The following is an 18040-nucleotide window of genomic DNA, read 5'->3' on the forward strand; positions in this document are numbered from 1 at the left end:
TTTGTAAAGTGTTTTTCTCTGCTGTGTGAATGTGACGAGTATCAATATAATTAAAGTCTCAAACAGCACAAAAATCCCCTTTAGTACTGTACAGTTTAAGCCATACATAGAGAATTATAACCGAGTAAGGCTAATCTACTTGCTTACCATAAAACTATTATAGAACAATAGTATACAATCAAACAAGTTAAACTAGTATGTATGACAGAAAGGTCGCATGACTGTTCTATGAATAGAACACATTATATAACCAGAACACAACTTACAACTTTATTCAAATAACTATAGAATCACATAACACTGCAATATCGTCCCCGTGCTGACCCTATATAAGAAAGTGCTATACAATGACAGAGAGTGGACAGGCCAAGATAGGAGAATTGCTGGTAGGGAAGGACTTTGGGTACAAGAAGCCAATAACATTAATAGTACATTAATAAAGACTCAGTTGTTTGGGTCAAATAATATGGGTAAAATTTAATAGGATGAGAGATTCAGAAAGTGAGAGATTTGGGAAGAAATCTCCAGTTTTTTTAAAGCGGCAATCGTTTACACTGCAAAATCAAACTGGGGGTTAATACGATCCAAACTCTTTAAAGGCATCCCAGTAGTGTTCAATATGCTGATTCTGGCATACTGAATGCCTTCAGAAGACTGGCACTGGAACATCTAAACCAGGGGTGGCCAAACCGGTCCTCGAGATCTACCAACGGTCCACGTTTTCCAGGTTACCTAGCTGGTGCACAGCAGTATTCATTACTAATTGTCACATTTTAAAACATGCTGCATTCATTCCTACTATAGATTCACAGGTTGCCTGGAAAACATGCACCGTTGGTAGATCTTGAGGACCGGTTTGGCCACCCCTGATCTAAACCATCAGGGTGCCGATGCTGGAATACTGACAGCCGGCATCCCAAACGGAGTATGCAGGGCTGGCTAGCATGCAGCTGGGAAAGAGGGTTACTGCTGCAAGGAAGGGTTGCAGGGGGAGGGTAAGTATACTTACCTGACCCCTATCGGAATTCCTTCCTTCGGGATGCCAGCATCGGTAAACTGACTGTGTGTATCCCCCTGGAAGGTGGAATAGAATAAAGCAAAATTCTTTTAGTCTTGCACAAGTGTTGCCCATTGTGGGCATCGAGAATCTCGATGTATGAAAATATTGGCTCCACTTTCCCATGAATCCAGGTGGAGAACGTGGAGAGGTAACGTCTGGGAGCAACAGTTGCCCCAGGATAGGCATTTAAGGCCGTGATGTAAAGGAGTTGCTCCATCCCACGTGGTGGTTCTTGCATTTTCCCTAATTTACTTTACTGGGATAGTTTTGTCTTAAGTCGCCGTCATGGCTGCAAACAGCCTATTACTTTAGGATTTTTGAAAAGAAAAATGAACTGGTCTACTGACACTGCTACTTCTTGGGCATTAATGCCACTTGTAACAACTGGACTGCTACAGTATGGAGCCAGTTTCATTCATCCTGACAGCTCTCTATATCTTACCGACGGTGCGCCATTCGCCGAGACGGAGCGAGCAGGCATCTCACACGCACACGGATCCCATCTCAGAACAACGGTGCACCGTGATGGTAAGATATGACGCACTGTTGGGATGAATAAAACTGGCTCCATCTGTACTTCTGGAAATTGGACAATATAGTGTGACATAATTCATTCAATTTATGTCTCGTATGTATTAGGACACCTAGGGCTAAATTTACTAAAGCTTCCAAAAATTAAAAAAGTGGTGATGTTGCCCATAGCAACCACTGAGATTCTGTCTATAATTTTCTAGGATGCAATTTAGAAAAGATTGACAAAATCTGATTGGTTGTTATGGACAGCATCACCTATGTTTTATATTTAGAAGCTTTAGTAAATTTACCCCCATAGAATCATCATTTTTACAGCAATTTTCTTGGAGATTCAATTGTTTTACAGAGAGATTCCCTTTAACCCTGGTAAATCACTAGATTGGCTTGATAAAATAAGCGATGGACCTTGGGGCCTAATTCAGACCTGCTCGCTAGGCTGCGGATGTACAGGTCAGAATCGCCCCTCCAAACATGTACACAATGAGATCCCTTAGCATGTGAACAAAAAGGTTTCCACTTTAGTGCACCACCAGAAGACGCAAGGACGAGGGGGGGGGGGGGGATACACGTTGGCTTGGTAAGCTGCATACATTAGCAGCTTACCGAGCGATTAGATGTCTGCCAATTCATGCCCCCTTCACCCGTGCAAGCATTTGCATTTAAATGGATGTGTACGCTCACATATCCATTTGCATGCGAGTGTACGGGTAAAAAATCATTGGACGGTCGGTGACCATCTAATGCGTGTACCACCAGTTTGCAAATAGAATAGACTGACTTGTATTTGTGAGCGCCTGGATGCAGACAGGGCGGCCGGATGACGTCCTGTGAAGCCGGCTTCAGAGCATTACGAGTTGCAGGCATCAGCAAGTTATCTGCAATGTAGCCATTCGATTTAAGACCGAAATAATACAAAAGGCAAACTAATATAAGTCTCTGCCTTTTAAAATGAATGCAGCTTTTACACTAGGGGGGTTATTCTGGTTGACTCGCAACCTTACATATGCGTGTCCACTCGGGGGAAGTAGGTCAGTGTTGTCAGCTGCCCACCCCCTGCCTGTCCGTCATGCCCTCATTACCATGAGAACGCCCATGGAACGCTGGGCGTTCCCATATGGTAATGAGGCTTTCCAGGGTCCCACGCCCTTTGCCCCCTGCCCGCTATGTACAGTGCGTGAACCTGGCGAACAGAATGTTGGCTGTGGGTGCACGCACCCTGCGTATGCGCACAGTCCGACCATCTTGCGGGTGCCTTCAACTTGCAGATTATACTGCAGATCACGTTTTTCACCTGGGGTAAATCAGCGCAAAAAAGGTTCTTCTGGTTGTCTTCAGTAATAATCTCACAATATTATGTGACAACACAACTGCGGTTTTGCACAATACTGTTCTAATGAATGATATTGATGCCAATTATATAATGCCATGTTTCTTGTGAGCCCTTATAACACTTTGTCATCTTCTATTTATAAACGGAGACAATTGTTAACACATGTGAAAGTGACATTTGACCGCGCTTTCAATACTGGGTCTGTTGTCGATTGCCAGGTTTACCAACTAGAACAACGACAGGAAGTTTTTCTGATTATTAGAATAAGCAGAAGGAATGTCTCTTGCTGACGGACACGCGCGGCCAGTGCATAGGAAACAGGAAACACAAGTATGCAGTATAGCTTGTTTTATTATAACATACATCCAATTAACATGCAATCTAAGAAGATACTTAATTAGTCAAAATAAGATGTAAGGCAATAGTTATTTACTGTAGATGTCTAAATTAGACAACTTATAGTTTGCTGTAAATCTAAATAACCCAAAAAGATCACTGCTGCCAGTCGCCATCAGATGTAATTGGGGATCATGTCTGCTAATTGTGTACTAGCAAATGTGGGTCACACATTATGGCCAGTGTCAACAAAATATGCACAGAATACAGCAGAATAGTTGGTTGCATTGCACCTGTAAAGTCAGTGTTCATACAGATGTGTCTATACACCTTGCACACGAAACAACCCTTGTAGTCACTCAGTGTCACAAACCATAATTTGTGCAAATTTTTCCTTCGGAATGGGTCTTATTCACATGGCTATGCATATAAGACGCACAAGTAGACTTTGCTGGCTAACATGATATGCAGCATGCCTATATACTGTGTGACTGTATCTGCATACAAAATATTATGCTACAGTGTTTTCCTGGAAAACTCTTACCCCTTTTACACCCTGGTTATTGCCGCTCCACTCCGGGCCAGAGCTTGATGTAAAAAAAAATAACCCATGTCCTGTTCCCCGGGTATCCGACCCGGCAACTGTTCAGGGTGGGACACGGGGCTTCCCCGGAGGCAGTGTAAATGGGTAACCCGGGTCGTATGGCCTGGCCACACATTTCCACCAATAAGGGAGCCCATACCTCCATACTGCAGCATCCTGCATTCGGTCCAGAGGGTGGGCAGGGGCCGTGTACAGCCTCTGCTGCTATCTGTGGTACTGTGCCTGTGTGCGGCATCCATTCACCTCTTGGACGGAGGCTGGGGGCAGCCCAGCAGCTTTCCTGGGTGCTGGGCTTGCCCCCAGTGTGTCGGTCAGTGACGCGTGGGTCCCAGCTGGCGAGTTTCCCAGCGCTTGGAGATGATGTCATCTCCAAGTGCCGGCTCAGAACCCGACTTCCCCAGTGTTGCCAACCTGGGTGTAAAAGGTGGTCGCATCTGGCTCCAAAAACCTGGGAGCGACCCGTCAGTTCTGGTGTAAAAGTTGTATGAGTAACATAGAGTTTTGCTTGCAGATAAAGCCACAGGTACACGCAGAATATAGCAGGCATGTCCAAACTGTGGCCCTCCAGCTGTTGTGAAACTACACATCCCAGCATGCCTTGCCATAGTTTTAGCATTCCCTAATAGCAAAACTGTGGCAAGGCATGATGGGACTTGTAGTTTCACAACAGCTGGAGGGCCGTAGTTTGGACATGCCTGGAATATAGGCATTAAAACCCATTTCACTACAAAGTGCTTGCTACTCTATGGGCAATTTCTAGGAAAAGACTAGCATTGCATATCATATGCACAGCCACAGTCATAAACATAATATAGGCATGCTGCATACCATTTTAACCACCAAGGTCTGCTTATGCATCTTAATCATAGCAATGTGAATAAGATACCTTTAAAAAAAATAAAGATGCCAGACGTCAGCAGTGTTGTACAGGAACTGACATGGAAAAGCATATTGAGGGAGGGGTCCCTCAGTCTATCAATCTCCCTCATTTCACCTCGCACACATTACGCTGTTACATCATAGTTACCTCCCTGACTGAGCAGCAATCTCCCTCTCTCCCTCATTAGTCTGGCAATCTCCCTCATTTCTCCTAGCCCACATTACACTGTTATATTTTGGGGGGGAAAGAAAATGAGAGATATATACATTTACATTGAATCATCAGCACCATTTCCCAGCACTTTACCAAGTATCTCTTACTAAGGGCGAGATGTATCAAATGGAAAATGCGGTAAAACCCCGGTTTTACCGCATTTTCCAATGTATCAAAAATGATACTGCATTGAAGGGTATTGCCACCTTTGGGTGGCGATACCCTATAGAAGCCTATGGGCTTCTTTTCGCTGCCGACGCAATCCCGCCGCCTCGCCGACCCCCCCCCCTCTGGCTTACCTTCCTGAAGGGTCATCCTGGACCCCAGAAGGTAAACCCCTCCTCCCCCTAGTGAAGCAGCCGGACATCCTTCCGGCTGCAGGGGGGAGGAGGAGGCACCGGGGAAAGCCTGCTTAGCTGTCCCCGGCGTGAGGGGAGAGCCAGGCAGCAGGGAGTTGACTGAGACCCCCCACACACCAGAGTACAGGTATCGCGGGGGGGCTCCGTCACCGCACCGCGATGCCAGCCGCATATGTTAGTACATATGCGCTGGCATCGCGGCGGGAGGGGCGCGAAGGGCGGCGATGTATTTTAATACATCTCGCCCTAACTGCTTTAGGTCTCATCTACATTTGTATATGTCATTTTAAATTACACACTCACGCTTCTAGGTGCCACATTCACAATCTCTTTTCACAATCTCTCCACATAGGGAACTAGACACGCCCTTTAAGTGGAGCATGACACGCCCCCTCAATGGGGCGCTGTGCAAAATTCTATTACCAACTATAATCTCCCTGAAACTAGTTTTCAAAAGTAGGCAAGTATGGTTTAAGAAACTTTAGTAAATCTGTAAGTATGTTTATACAAAAAGAGACCCATAACATGCATAGGGCCAGATGCACTAAGCTTCAAAAGTGATAAAATGGAGAGTGATAAGCAGCCAGCCAATCAGCTCCTACCTGCCATGTCACAGACTGTCTTTTTAAAATGTCAGGCAGGAGCTGATTGGCTGTCTGTTTATCACTCTCCATTTTATCACTTTTGTAGCTTAGTGCATCTGGCCCATATAGAGAGATCAGGTTTTGGAGTCATTTAATTCTTAAATGATACAATTCACAAAGTGGCAGTATATCTCTGAGTATCTGGTTTTATTTGATAACTGGTCTATTATCTAAAGTAAATACTATTTATAGAGGTTCATTAGGAAAAACAGGAGGAATCTCAAAATACCTTTATTACTATACATTTGTACATCATATGCTATGTGCAAAATTGTTCAGTTTTCAAGATCATTTTTCTTCATACAATCCATGTGAAGGTGCATCTCCCTTCAGCTCTGTATAAAGTGCTGTTTTACTTCAGTAAAATCCGACGTGCATTTCATTGACCTTATCTGCGTGCACATTCATTCTAGCTTTTGAAGTCAATAACGCGTTAGTTTTTTAACTAGTGTGCTGCCCTTTAATGACTGGCTTTCGTTGGCTTCTTTGGGGTCCCGTTCTGGATTCAAACTTAGTATTACGGACCCCCTGAGATACGAGGTCACGTAGATGCTGGTTGGTGCACTAATATACCAAGAACCTCCATATTGTTCAATATTAGGCAGAAGAGCTGATTATAATTATTGTGGAGTGTGCATTTTTCTTTCTTTGTAAAACTACAGGTCCCAGCATGATAACACTTCTTGTGTAATTAGGATGTGCAGGCCAAGATCACTAAGGCTGGGGCCACGAACAAGCAGCCAAGCGAGTCCCGTTAAGCAGAACCCACTTGGCAGGAAGTTGTCTGCACAAAGACTCCTATGTGTTAGCCCACACATAAGTGGTGGGGAATTTGTCACTAGGTGCGTGAGGCACTGTCACTACAGTATTTGTCAATGTCACAGAAATAGGATTTTGAGCAGCTCCTACCCCATATTAAGCAGGAACACACCTAATTAACATGGTTAGATGAGCCATACTTCAGCTTGGTCTGAGGGGTTTCAATGTGAACCTAAATATTCCCATTATGGTGTTGACCTGTACTTTTTGGGACATTTCACAAGTGTCAGAATATCTCAGAAAATATTCAAAGTTGCTCATCACATTCTGATGCATTTTCGTGAAATTCCATTCCACATTTCAAGTCAGAGGATTCAACCAATAAATTAAATGTGATAAAAATAATGTATAATATAGTAAGTTTTTATTAACTACCTTAACCCATTTATACATAACATATGTGTTGCTTAATGCAATAAGCATAATACTAATGTTCCTGATGATAATGCAATTAAAACACAACCACCCCAGTGTACGTCAGCAGGTGCTGTACTCAGCCCCCCAGTCCAGAAGTAGCAACACTGCTCACTAGGAAATAGAGCAGCAGCTCAGCTGCCAATCCTAAACACTTGCCTACCCTCCTGGACTGTCCAGAAGACTCACAAATGTATGGCAATGACTGCAGGGAACACTCCCAGATTCATCCCATTTCCCATGTGAAGTGGGCGGGGCTTCAAAGGTTACTGTGTCCCGGTCCCTACGTCATTATGTCATGATGGGCGCAATATACATCACCTGTTCCCTGCACACCTCCCTTTGGGATCTCCAGGAGGACAGGTCTCAAAAATCAGCTAGTAAGCAATCTTCAGAATATGATATTACAAACGTCATGTAAATCTGCTAATAATGTTAATTTATCAGTTTGGCAAATATAGCAAAGGAATTTTGATAACTTCGCATTATTATTAAATATGGGATCCAACATAAGTCAGTCTGTTCCATGCCCTGGTCACATGACAGTACAGCTGTATTTCGGAGAGTGGATATATCGTCTATAGTCCATAAGCTGATTCAAGTAAACATTGGAAGGCCACTTGTGACTCTCAATAAAATCCAGTTCTTCAGCTAAGATCATAAACAAATGTAGAGAGACAGAGACAATTAGTCATGTTTACACAGAAGATTCAAAGTACATATAGAAGTAGGATAAGATGGAAAACACACAACAAAATGGATGAAATTCAAACATTGCCTGCTAACAATGGGCTTTTATCAGGATAACAAATAGGTTGCAAAATATATATAAATAGGCCCTAAGAAATCTAAATGGGTGTACACACGGGCTGTAGCAGGGAATTTTGACCAAGCAATTTTTGCATAGTCAAAATCTCCCAGTCACTGTTGGAGATAAGCCGGCGGCCATCCCCAGCAGCAGCCCTTGCGTGCACCGGAAAAGACACTGCAGCATCTAGCAAGAATATTCTTGCCTGTAGTGTTTATTTGGCCGGACAAGCAATAGGTTATCATCATGCGAGGGGACGTGGCTCACTAATACTTTGTCCATATTGACAGACATTAAAAAACTGTGAAAAACTCACATCAACCATGTCATGTGTCGACCAAGACACTGTTAACCTAATAATCTACACCCAGTGTTTACATATTGTGACCCTTCAGGCTTAAGAACAAGAGTTGGGCAGTAATAAGATGCACGATGCTAAAGCAATGGTTTCTCAAGGTATCAGTGAAACAATGTTGTTTTTCAAAATTGTCAGTGTGTCCTTGGCTATTGCTGATCTGACAATAATGTGACCTCAAAAGGAGATCTCCATTAGTTCCAAACTTGTTTATTAGTTTGCCTGTTAGGCCGATCTACACTGACAATACATTTATTAACCCAATAGGAAAACAACGGGATTCTCAAACTCGGCCTTCAGGACCCCACACAGTTCACGTTTTCCAGGTCAACCTGGCAGGTGCACAGGTGCATTCATTACTCACTGACAGGTTTTAAAAGATCCACAGGTGGAGATAATTATTTCACTTCTGATTCTTTGAGGAGACCTGCAAAACATGCACTGTGTGGGGTCCTGAGGACCGAGTTTGAGAACCTGTGCTGTAGACAGCTTGGGCAGATGTGTGAAAGGCTAAATTGCAGATCATGCATATTTAAGTGAGGATAACATGTGCCTACGCCGTCATTATCCAGCTCAACTTCCTGAGAACGTATTAAATAATATGGTTGTAGAGCCTGTGATCTTTACATTGTTGCTGTAAAAAGCTTACCTGAAAGGTCTTGGAACTCTGGCTTGTGACTGAAAATCAGATAGTGAGTAGCAATAAAGTGAAGCAGCCAAGTGTAAAGACATTCAGAGTTATGAAACTGTCAAGTGGAACAGAAAAATATATTAGAATTTTTGGTACTCTTTACCTAGAACGGCGCCCGCGATTGGCATCGCGGCCGTCGGGGGTAAAAAATCGCGGGCACATAAAAAACGGGTGCGACGCGATGCCCGCGATTTTCCCATAGGGATCAATGTTAAAACTGTGATTGGACGCGATTTTACTGTTAAATGCCTCAATTCCCGCAATTTGGCCAAAGGAAACAATGTTATATGGGCCACAGAGCCCTAATAGTGCCCTTGAACTGTGAAATGGCCCCCACAATTGTTAACGCCACCCCACGATCAACGTCAACCCGAAGCGTGGAGAGTGCAGCGAGCCCGCGAGGGGCGGCGGTACGCGTCCTCTGACCTTTTCATACCCCCACTATCCACGTCGGCGTGGAGTTGAGAATAGAATAGTGTAGCGTCGCCATGGACACCTGGGAAGCCCGCGAGGGGACGCGTATAACTGTGAAGGTATCCGCGTCCCCTCACCACGCTTCGGGCTCGGTGGCTCGCTGCGCTCGCCACACTATTCTATTCTCAACTCCACGCCGACGTGGATAGTGGGGGTATGAAAAGGTCGGAGGACGCGTACCGCCGCCCCTCGCGGGCTCGCTACGCTCGCCACGCTTCGGGTTGACGTTGATCGTGGGGTGGCGTTAACAATTGTGGGGGCCATTTCAGACTTGACGGTGACTATTTGGGCTCTGTGGCCCATTTAACATTGTTTCCTATGTAAAAATCGCGGGCATTGAGGCATTGAACACTAAAATCGCGTCCAATCTCACTTTTAACATTGATCCCTATGGGAAATCGCGGGCATCGCGGGCATCGCATCGCACCCGTTTTTTAGTGCATTCGATGGTCGCGATGGGCGCCGTTCTAGGTAAAGAGTACCGAATTTTTATATATATATTATATATATATACACACACAATTCACATACTAGGAGACCACATTTGATATTTGTTTCAGATAAACATTTTAAAGAAGGCATTTAGAATAGATAAAAACAGCAAGTTTCAGTAATAAAAAACAGACTCCATGTTGCCACTCCTCCAGGGAAACCTCATTTCCTGTACCAAGATGGCTGTCAAGGCTATGGGGGTTTTTCTTTTTTTTTTCCAAAATATTTTTATTGAATCTCATAAAATAGAACATTGATACATCACATCCTAATTCGGATGATATTGGCATAGTAACATCAATAGAGATTCAAAACATTTTCTAACATTTTCTATGTTTATAACAGTTCACTATACCTACATGAGACAAAGAGTGGACTCCCGAGTTCCTAGGATGTTGGGAATTTTTAAACAAATGGTATTGGGAGAGACTCTCCATTTATCAGCCTATTTTTATCATTTAATTAGTATAGTGGAAATATCCTAAGTTATATATAATAACAAACTAACAACAACTAAATTAACTGTAAGTAGTATCAGAAAAAAAGTATATAAATGTGTATTCTGGTCCTACCCCAACATGGCAGACATCCAGAAAAAAAAAAAATGAACCTTAGTGCCTGCCCAGCAGCTGTCCCGGACCGCCGACCCATCCATGGAGAGATCCTCTTAGCGTAAAAGTCAGGAGAAGAAAAGTCAAGGAGTAAAAATAGGGAGTTATAATAAACAAGGTATAGAGTAGGGATATGTGGTAGGGAGGAGGGAGATGGAAGAACAGAAGGGAAGAGAAGGAATATATTTCTAAATTAGTGTAAAGGAGCTTTAATCATCAAACTATGGTAATTGGTGGGGTGTTCTGCAGTTGCTGAAGAGAGTACCAGGATGTATTTTGGAAACATCCCTGTATGGCTTGTTTGGTGCGGGAAGGAAGTGTATGAATGAATTTATTCCAACAGGCAAATAGTTTAGGGGTGAGGAGTTCTTTGTGAAGTGAAGTTTCCAGCCAGTCCATCGTGAACAATAAAAGAAGACGTGAAGTTGCCATGTCAACCGTTGGGGCCTCAGTATGTATCCATTGCTGTAGAATTGCCTTTTGTCCTACCGCTGAGAGGAGTACCAATAATTTTTTGTCATTTTTTGGTATATTAGGTTGGTCCGCTATGTGTCCAAATAGTGCCCAGGAATCAGTGCAGCTAAATGATATTTTAAGTGTAGTCGTGGCGTAATTATGTAGCGCGTGCCAAAAAGTTTGTATGTGGGGGCATTGCCAAAGGCAGTGATGTATATCTGCCTCCGGTGTGTGGCATTTAGAGCAGTCTGATCTGTCGGTTGTACCCATCAGGTAGCACCGCTTAGGTGAGTAGTAGGCTCTGTGGAAAATTTTGTATAACATTTCCTGGTAGGAACTGGCCGTAACAAGTTTTAAATTGATAAGGAAAGTGTCTAATATTGCCTCCGAGTCTAGAGAGGAGGACTGGGAGGCCCATTTTGTGAGTGCCTGTATATCTGTATCTGTGTCCAGCTCTGGGCGTATGCGCCCATATATGTTGGAGATTGAGTGTGTTTGAGTGCGTATCACCGAATCTAGTGGGTTCGTGATATCCCGGGGTTGGAGTTTGTTTAGGATAGATCTGAGGTAGTGAACGGCTTGAGTGTAGGAAAAGACATTGTTAGGTAAGAGCTTAAAGCGTTGCGTCGCTTCTTCAAATGTAAGTGGAGTGTGAGATGTATTAAGCAAATGTCGTAAACATGAGATGCCTTGGGATCGCCAGGCTATGAAAGGTGATCTGGCTTCTCCCTTCTGGAACTCCAAGTTACCAACCAACGGAAGGGATAGGGAGTAAAAATGTTTTAAGCCTAGGGATTTTCTCGCACGTCGCCATGCTTGAACTGTGGAGGCCAATAGGGGGTTATCGTATTGGGGGCTGGTTAGCTGTGATGGGCGTGCATGTAGGAGGAAGCCTAGTGAGAGAGGGGCACTAAGTTGTGAGTCTAAGGCCACGTCAGTGTAAATAGCTGTGTCATTGATCCAGTCCACTGCAAAGCGGAGGATGCATGCCAAGTTGTAGTACTTTATGTTAGGCAGATTAAGGCCTCCTCTCTGAGTTGTCTGCATCAATTTATACAGACTAATTCGGGGTCTTTTTGCATTCCAAATAAATTTGGTTAGCATGGAGTGGAGTGAGGTTATATCTGAATCAGATATTAGAATTGGCGTCATCTGCATCACATAGAGTAGTTTTGGGAAGCTGGCCATTTTGAATAGGTTGCATCTGCCTAATAGATTCAGTGGTAAATTTTGCCATAGATTGAGTTCTGTTTGGATTTTTTGGATGACCGGGGTAATATTATACGTATATAGTTTGTGGGGGTGGGGAGGAAGAGCTATGCCTAGGTATGTGATGTACGTTGTGGCCCATTTGAATGGAAACGGGGCAGTCCAGTCCGTTCTCACTTGGCCATATATGGCCAGTGCTTCTGATTTGGCGAAGTTTATAGAAAAGCCAGCAAACGAGGAAAAGCGTGTTATGGCTTCTATAAGATAAGGGACAGAGTGTTTGGGGTTAGACAGGAAAAGGAGAATGTCATCTGCGAATGCGACAACTTTTAGTTCTCTGTTGCCAATTGTTATTCCTGCAAGGTCTGGGGAGGAAATGATGTGTCTTATGAGTGGTTCGAGTGCTAAGTTAAAAAGGAGGGGCGATAGGGGACATCCCTGTCTAGTGCCCCGTTCAAGTAGGAAGGGCGGGGATGCTATGCCATTTACCATCACGTGGGCCGTAGGGAGGGTGTACATCGCCTGAATCAGCCCCCTGAAGGATCTCCCAAAGAGTTGTTTTGATAGTACGGTCTGCAAGTGTGACCATGAGATTTTATCAAAAGCCTTTTCGGCATCTAGATTAATAAGTATATTGGATTGGAGGTTGTGAAGTCGGGTGTGTGTTATTGCCGCTATGGCGGCGCGAACTCCCATCACCGATTGTCTGCCCTTTACAAAACCCAACTGGGCTGGCGAGATCAGGCGAGGTAGGCATTTCTGCAGGCGGTTAGCCATTAATTTGGTTAAAATTTTAAAGTCCTGGTTTAGCAGGGAAATTGGACGGTATGAGCCCATCGCAGTGGGGTCTTTACCTGGTTTCAATAATACTATTATTCTGGCTTCGTTGAATCTAAGAGGCATCTCTCCGGTTGTGATTATATGGTTGTATAGTAGTGTAAGGGTAGGTGCTATGTCTCCTTTTAATAATTTATAATATTCTGCCCCGTATCCATCTGGGCCCGGACTTTTGCCATTGGGTAGAGCTTTGATGGTGTCCAGCACCTCCTCCTCTGTGACTGGGTCGTCTAACAGGTCCCTTTCCTCTTGGGTCAGTGTGGGTAGTTCTGTTCCCGCCAGGAATGTCTCGCTAGTCTGTGTGTCTGATGGTTCCTGAGTGTATAAGGATTCGTAGAATTTAGAGAATTCACTGCTTATTTGGTTGGGGTCAGTGATAAGGATATCGGAGTTGTGTATACTCTTAACCCATGTGCGGGATTGGGGGCCTTTCATTAGATTGGACAGTAGTTTTCCAGATTTATTACCGAATCTGTGTAGCTTATTACGGTAGTAGTTATGCGAGGATTGGGCTTGTTCTGTGAGGAAAGTGTCATAGATTTGTTTTGCGGCCAGATATTCCTCTCTATGGGTCGGGGTGTCTTGTCTTTTATATGTGTTATATGCCAAGGTCAATGCAGTGCTGAGGGTATGAAGTTGGGCTGTGAATTTTTTGCGTTTGGAGTTGACGTATGACATGATGTGTCCTCTTAGTACTGTCTTTGCTGCAGTCCAGTAGATGTGATGGTTATCAGCCTGGGCTGTATTGTCAATGACAAAGTTGGACCATGCCTGTTTAAGATGTAGAAGAAAGTCTTCTGAATGAAACAGGTGTGCAGGGAATCGCCAGCTTTTTGTGAAAGTTTGGGGCCTGTTTAATTGTAAGGTTAATAATATAGGTGCATGGTCAGAAATTATTATATCATGTATGGCCGTATGTGTCACCCTGGGAAGCAAATGATCTGAGAGAAAGAGGTAATCTATCCTGGAGTGTGTTGAATGTGGGTGTGAGTAAAAAGTGAAGTCTTGTTGTAAGGGGTGAAATATACGCCAGGGGTCACTGACGCCGAGTTGGGAACATAGAGGAGATAGAAGAGTAGAAAAGGTTTGGGACCTGGCCACACTCACCCCGGATCTGTCCATGGATGGGTCCACGACCGTGTTGAGGTCTCCACCTAAAATAAGGTTAGTATAACCCCATGACAACAGCTTCTGTAATAGAATGGCAAAGAAAGATGCATCAGGGTTAGTTGGTGCATATACATTAAGCAGTGTATACTGGGTATCATCGAGAGATAGGTCTAAAAGAATAAATCGGCCCTCTGGATCTATAAATTTCCTAGTGATGGAATATCGGAGGTTCCTATTAAGTAGAATTGCCACCCCCCTAGTCTTGTTGGTGAAGGATGCCGATATGCATTCCCCCAGCCATGGGGCTTTGAGAGAGGGATGGGAGCCCTCCACCCAGTGAGTTTCTTGCAAAAAAACTATATGGGGTTTCAAACGGGTGAGGTGGGACATAATCTTTTTACGTTTAATGGGATGGTTAAGGCCCTCGACATTCCAAGAAATTATATTAAAAGTAAGAAGTGTGGATTCTTCTCCCGGTGGGTTTAAAGAGGGAATTTGGCTGGTCATATCAGCCAATTCCTGCTGGGCGGATCATATTAAAATCGAATAGTAGCTGAAAAAGGGGCCCCTCTCTGTCCCAGCGAGCAGAGGGGGGTGATCCCATGGTGAGACGGGGCTCGTTAAAAGGACGGGCAGGCACATAACATAACAACAAACAAATTTGTAATAATAATAGAAAGGTCATTATTCTAAGCCTAACAGATGCTTAGCGGTTAAATTATTACATTTTCTCAGCAGAGAAGCAGTAGGAGCACATCCTACAGCAGAGGGCTGTAACAGTAAAAGAAAATAGAAGTATACTTATCAGCGAGCCTTTATGTGGTCAGGGATGCCAGTTCTCCCAGTCAAGTCTCAGGAATTGAGAAATGAGCCCTGGCTTTAGCAGGGTCCTCGAAGAAGAGGGTCTGGCCATCCCCAAACACACGGAGGCGGGCCGGGTACAATAATGAAAATTTTATTTTAGAGTCGATAAGGTATTTGCATATCGGTGCAAAGTCTCTGCGCTTGGAGGCCACCAGATTAGAGAAATCTTGAAAGATGAGGAGGCGTTCACCCATATATGTGATACTGTCCGTTTTTCGGTAGTGTTCTAGGATTTTGACTTTATCGGCATAATTAAGGATGCGCATTATGACTGGTCTTGGTCTGCCGTTGGGGTTAGGTCTGTCTGGGCCGATCCTGTGGGCCCTTTCAATTGCTATAGGCGTTCCTTTGAGGTCTAGTGCCAGTTGTTCTGGGATCCATGAAGCGAGTAGGTCCATAAGCTCATGACCCTTGACCGACTCCGGTATGCCCACCACCCTCAAGTTGTTACGTCGATTTCTGTTCTCCAGGTCGTCCAATTTCTCAGACAAGGTAAGTATCTCCTTGGAGTGTGCAGCCAATGTGGTCTGGGCCGTCTGAAGGTCGTCTTCAAGGGAGGAGATTCTTTGTTCAGCCGTGTCTAGGCGTTGAGAGTGTTGAGTAAGTTGGGCCAAGGTGGAGTCAATGGATGTCTTAAGGCCTGCCAACTTTTCATCTAGCATTGGGCCTATAACGGCTGCAATATCGGCAGCTTTCATTTTGGAGGACCTGGGTGTATTTGTGGCTTTCCTTTTGTTTTGAGAGGTTAGACGGGTAACAGAGCGATCAGAGTCTGATGAGTAGCCACACTGGGTGTCAGAAGGTGGGATACGGGAGGAGCCTGCAGAGGACATTGAGTGAGGCACTAAGAATTTTTCCATGCACCTCTCCTAGCAGGAGTGAGTGGTAGGTGTCAACCAGTGCAGGGATGTCTGTAAGGTCTGCTGCAGGTGTGCTTGAGGCCAGAAAAGGAGAAAGGAACAAGTCACATTTCACTGAGAAAACATTATGTATAGAGAGGTGTAGCTAGTATCCGCCTTAGCATCTGAGGCTGATTGTATTATAGTCACATGTCCAAGCGGTCAGTGAGAAAAAACAGTATAGACATAAGCAGCATCATCAGCCACGTTGGACCAGTCTGGCAGATATGGTATTCAGATTATTCCATTGCGTACACGGCTCTTCTCCCAGGATGGGGAGAGAGATAAAGTTGATATGAAGCCGTATACAGTGGGGGGGTGGTGGCGGCCACACTATATTGAGGTGTTTGGCAGAACTGTGTCACACCTCTGTATCTAGAGGGCAGCTCTGGCAGAGAATCGTATATAGATAGTACAGGTCTCAGTCCAGCAGGGGGGGGCAGCAGTACAGGTGGTGTGGGTGCCCTGATTTTAAATGTCTCTAAGATTGCCGGTCAGTTGGGCATTCGTCCACCCCTCTGTGTATAGGGTCTGTGGAGTGAGACCTGAAGTCCTTTTATGGGTGTGGGGTTAGGGATTGTGGGCTTTATGGGGAGCAGGAGCCTGTGTGTAGCCTGGATAGGGCTTAGGCTGCGGAGGTTGCCTTTTCTAAGATGGCCGCCAATGGGGATTCCCAGTGCTTTCACCCCTGTCAGGCTTCCAGCACAGGGGGGTTTGAGGTGTGGGCGGGTGGTGCCTTAGGCTATATTGGCCGCTGGCAGTTATCCTGGCTGTTGTGGAGTGAGCCTTGGCGGCAGTGTCCCCCGTCGGGCAGCGTGTCTGTAATGGCGTCCGGCCGCCTACACGCGATTCCAGAGACTCTGCTGAGCGCTCCGGTGTGTCAGCGTGTGGGGCCCCCGCCTGGCTTACCGGAGCTTCGGGCGTGGGGTTGTTGTATGTCTCCGCTGACGCTGCTCCCGGCGGTGCTGCCTGCCTCTTCTCACGTCCCTTTGATTCCGACGCCTCGGACGGCGTCGCGTCCTGAAACTCGAGGTCCCCGGCTTCAGGTCTCGGTTAGGCCGCAACCTGCGGGAGCACTTAGAAGTGCTCCCCGGCTCTGCGGCTCGGCTTCTTCCGTGCCTGGGATGTTATGGAAGAGGAAGAGGTGGGATAGGGAGCGGGTGTGTGGGATTAGGAGGGTATTTTCCCTGGTTTTGGGCGCTGGGGCTGAGGAGCTGATGCTGGATGCGTCTTGTCCGTTCAGCCGCCAGGCCACGCCCCCCGGCTATGGGGGTTTTTCAATGTCTGCCACCAGGAGATTATCATGGGAACGCCCAGCGTTTTCATGGGAATGCCCACAAAACGCTGAGTGTTCCCATGGAATGCACCCCCTGCACTCCGCCCACACTGCTAGGTGCGCGCGGGACGGCGAACATGTAGTTTGCCGAGCCCCCTCACACCCTGCGTCTGCGCAAAACATTGCTCCCCCAATGAAGTACAACAATCTACTGTAGCTTTTTATATACAAAGCATTGGGCTCTAGAACCCAGTAGCTTTAATCATGTTTATGCCCAAGATTTAAAAATTGTCCTTTGAAATTTCTGGCATGTTTTCAGGCATGTAAGAATTGTGATTGCAAAGTTCTCGATACATTCCTTGGATTTTATAATAGTGTGTTGACAAGGCTTCGTGGCCCACAAACCCCTTAATTAATTAAACCCTCCCTCACCTTTGAACTCCTGTAGTAATGAGTAGTTTTGATACATATGAGTTATATAAGACTATTCCCACTCATTCTCAGCACTACTATAGTTAAGCATTAAAGAATTTAGCAGGATTGTAGAGAAGAAATAAACCATTACCTTGGCCTTCTTAAGTAGACTGACCACACTGAGACTTGTTGATGACAGTTCTCTACTTGGCATGCTCTGCAGTTGAGTGGTGATATAACGCTCACAAACACGTTTCAGTCGGGACACTTGGTACATCTCAGAGCAAATGAGAAGTGACATGGCTTGCAGAATGCTAGCTGGTTGAGTAAATATTGAAAATTAATAGTATA

The 18040-nt window shown here is 45.1% G+C and overlaps 1 protein-coding gene across 7 annotated transcripts in view; it reads right to left on the bottom strand.

Annotated features, from left to right (window-relative positions):
* Positions 1 to 6088: 6088 nt before the first annotated feature.
* Positions 6089 to 18040, bottom strand: part of RHOBTB3 (Rho related BTB domain containing 3) — an 82474-nt gene continuing 70522 nt past the window's right edge. For 3 of the 7 annotated variants that reach the window (XR_014449701.1, XR_014449707.1, XR_014449713.1), the window contains 4 exons: positions 17841 to 18007; positions 10624 to 14317; positions 9006 to 9102; positions 7826 to 7844 (listed from right to left, as the gene is read on the bottom strand). Coding sequence is in view for 1 of the 7 variants with exons in the window: in XM_083151759.1 (XP_083007885.1) it covers positions 7729 to 7844; positions 9006 to 9102; positions 17841 to 18007 (380 nt within the window). In the remaining 6 variants the exon portion in view is untranslated. Of the gene's footprint in view, positions 7845 to 9005; positions 9103 to 10623; positions 14318 to 17840; positions 18008 to 18040 lie in introns of those variants that run through there. The other 4 variants (XR_014449695.1, XR_014449689.1, XM_083151759.1 and 1 more) reach the window with 3 other exon arrangements.

This window comes from Crinia signifera, chromosome 1 (genome assembly GCF_055691185.1).
Source record: "Crinia signifera chromosome 1, ASM5569118v1, whole genome shotgun sequence".
NCBI lineage: Eukaryota > Metazoa > Chordata > Amphibia > Anura > Myobatrachidae > Crinia > Crinia signifera.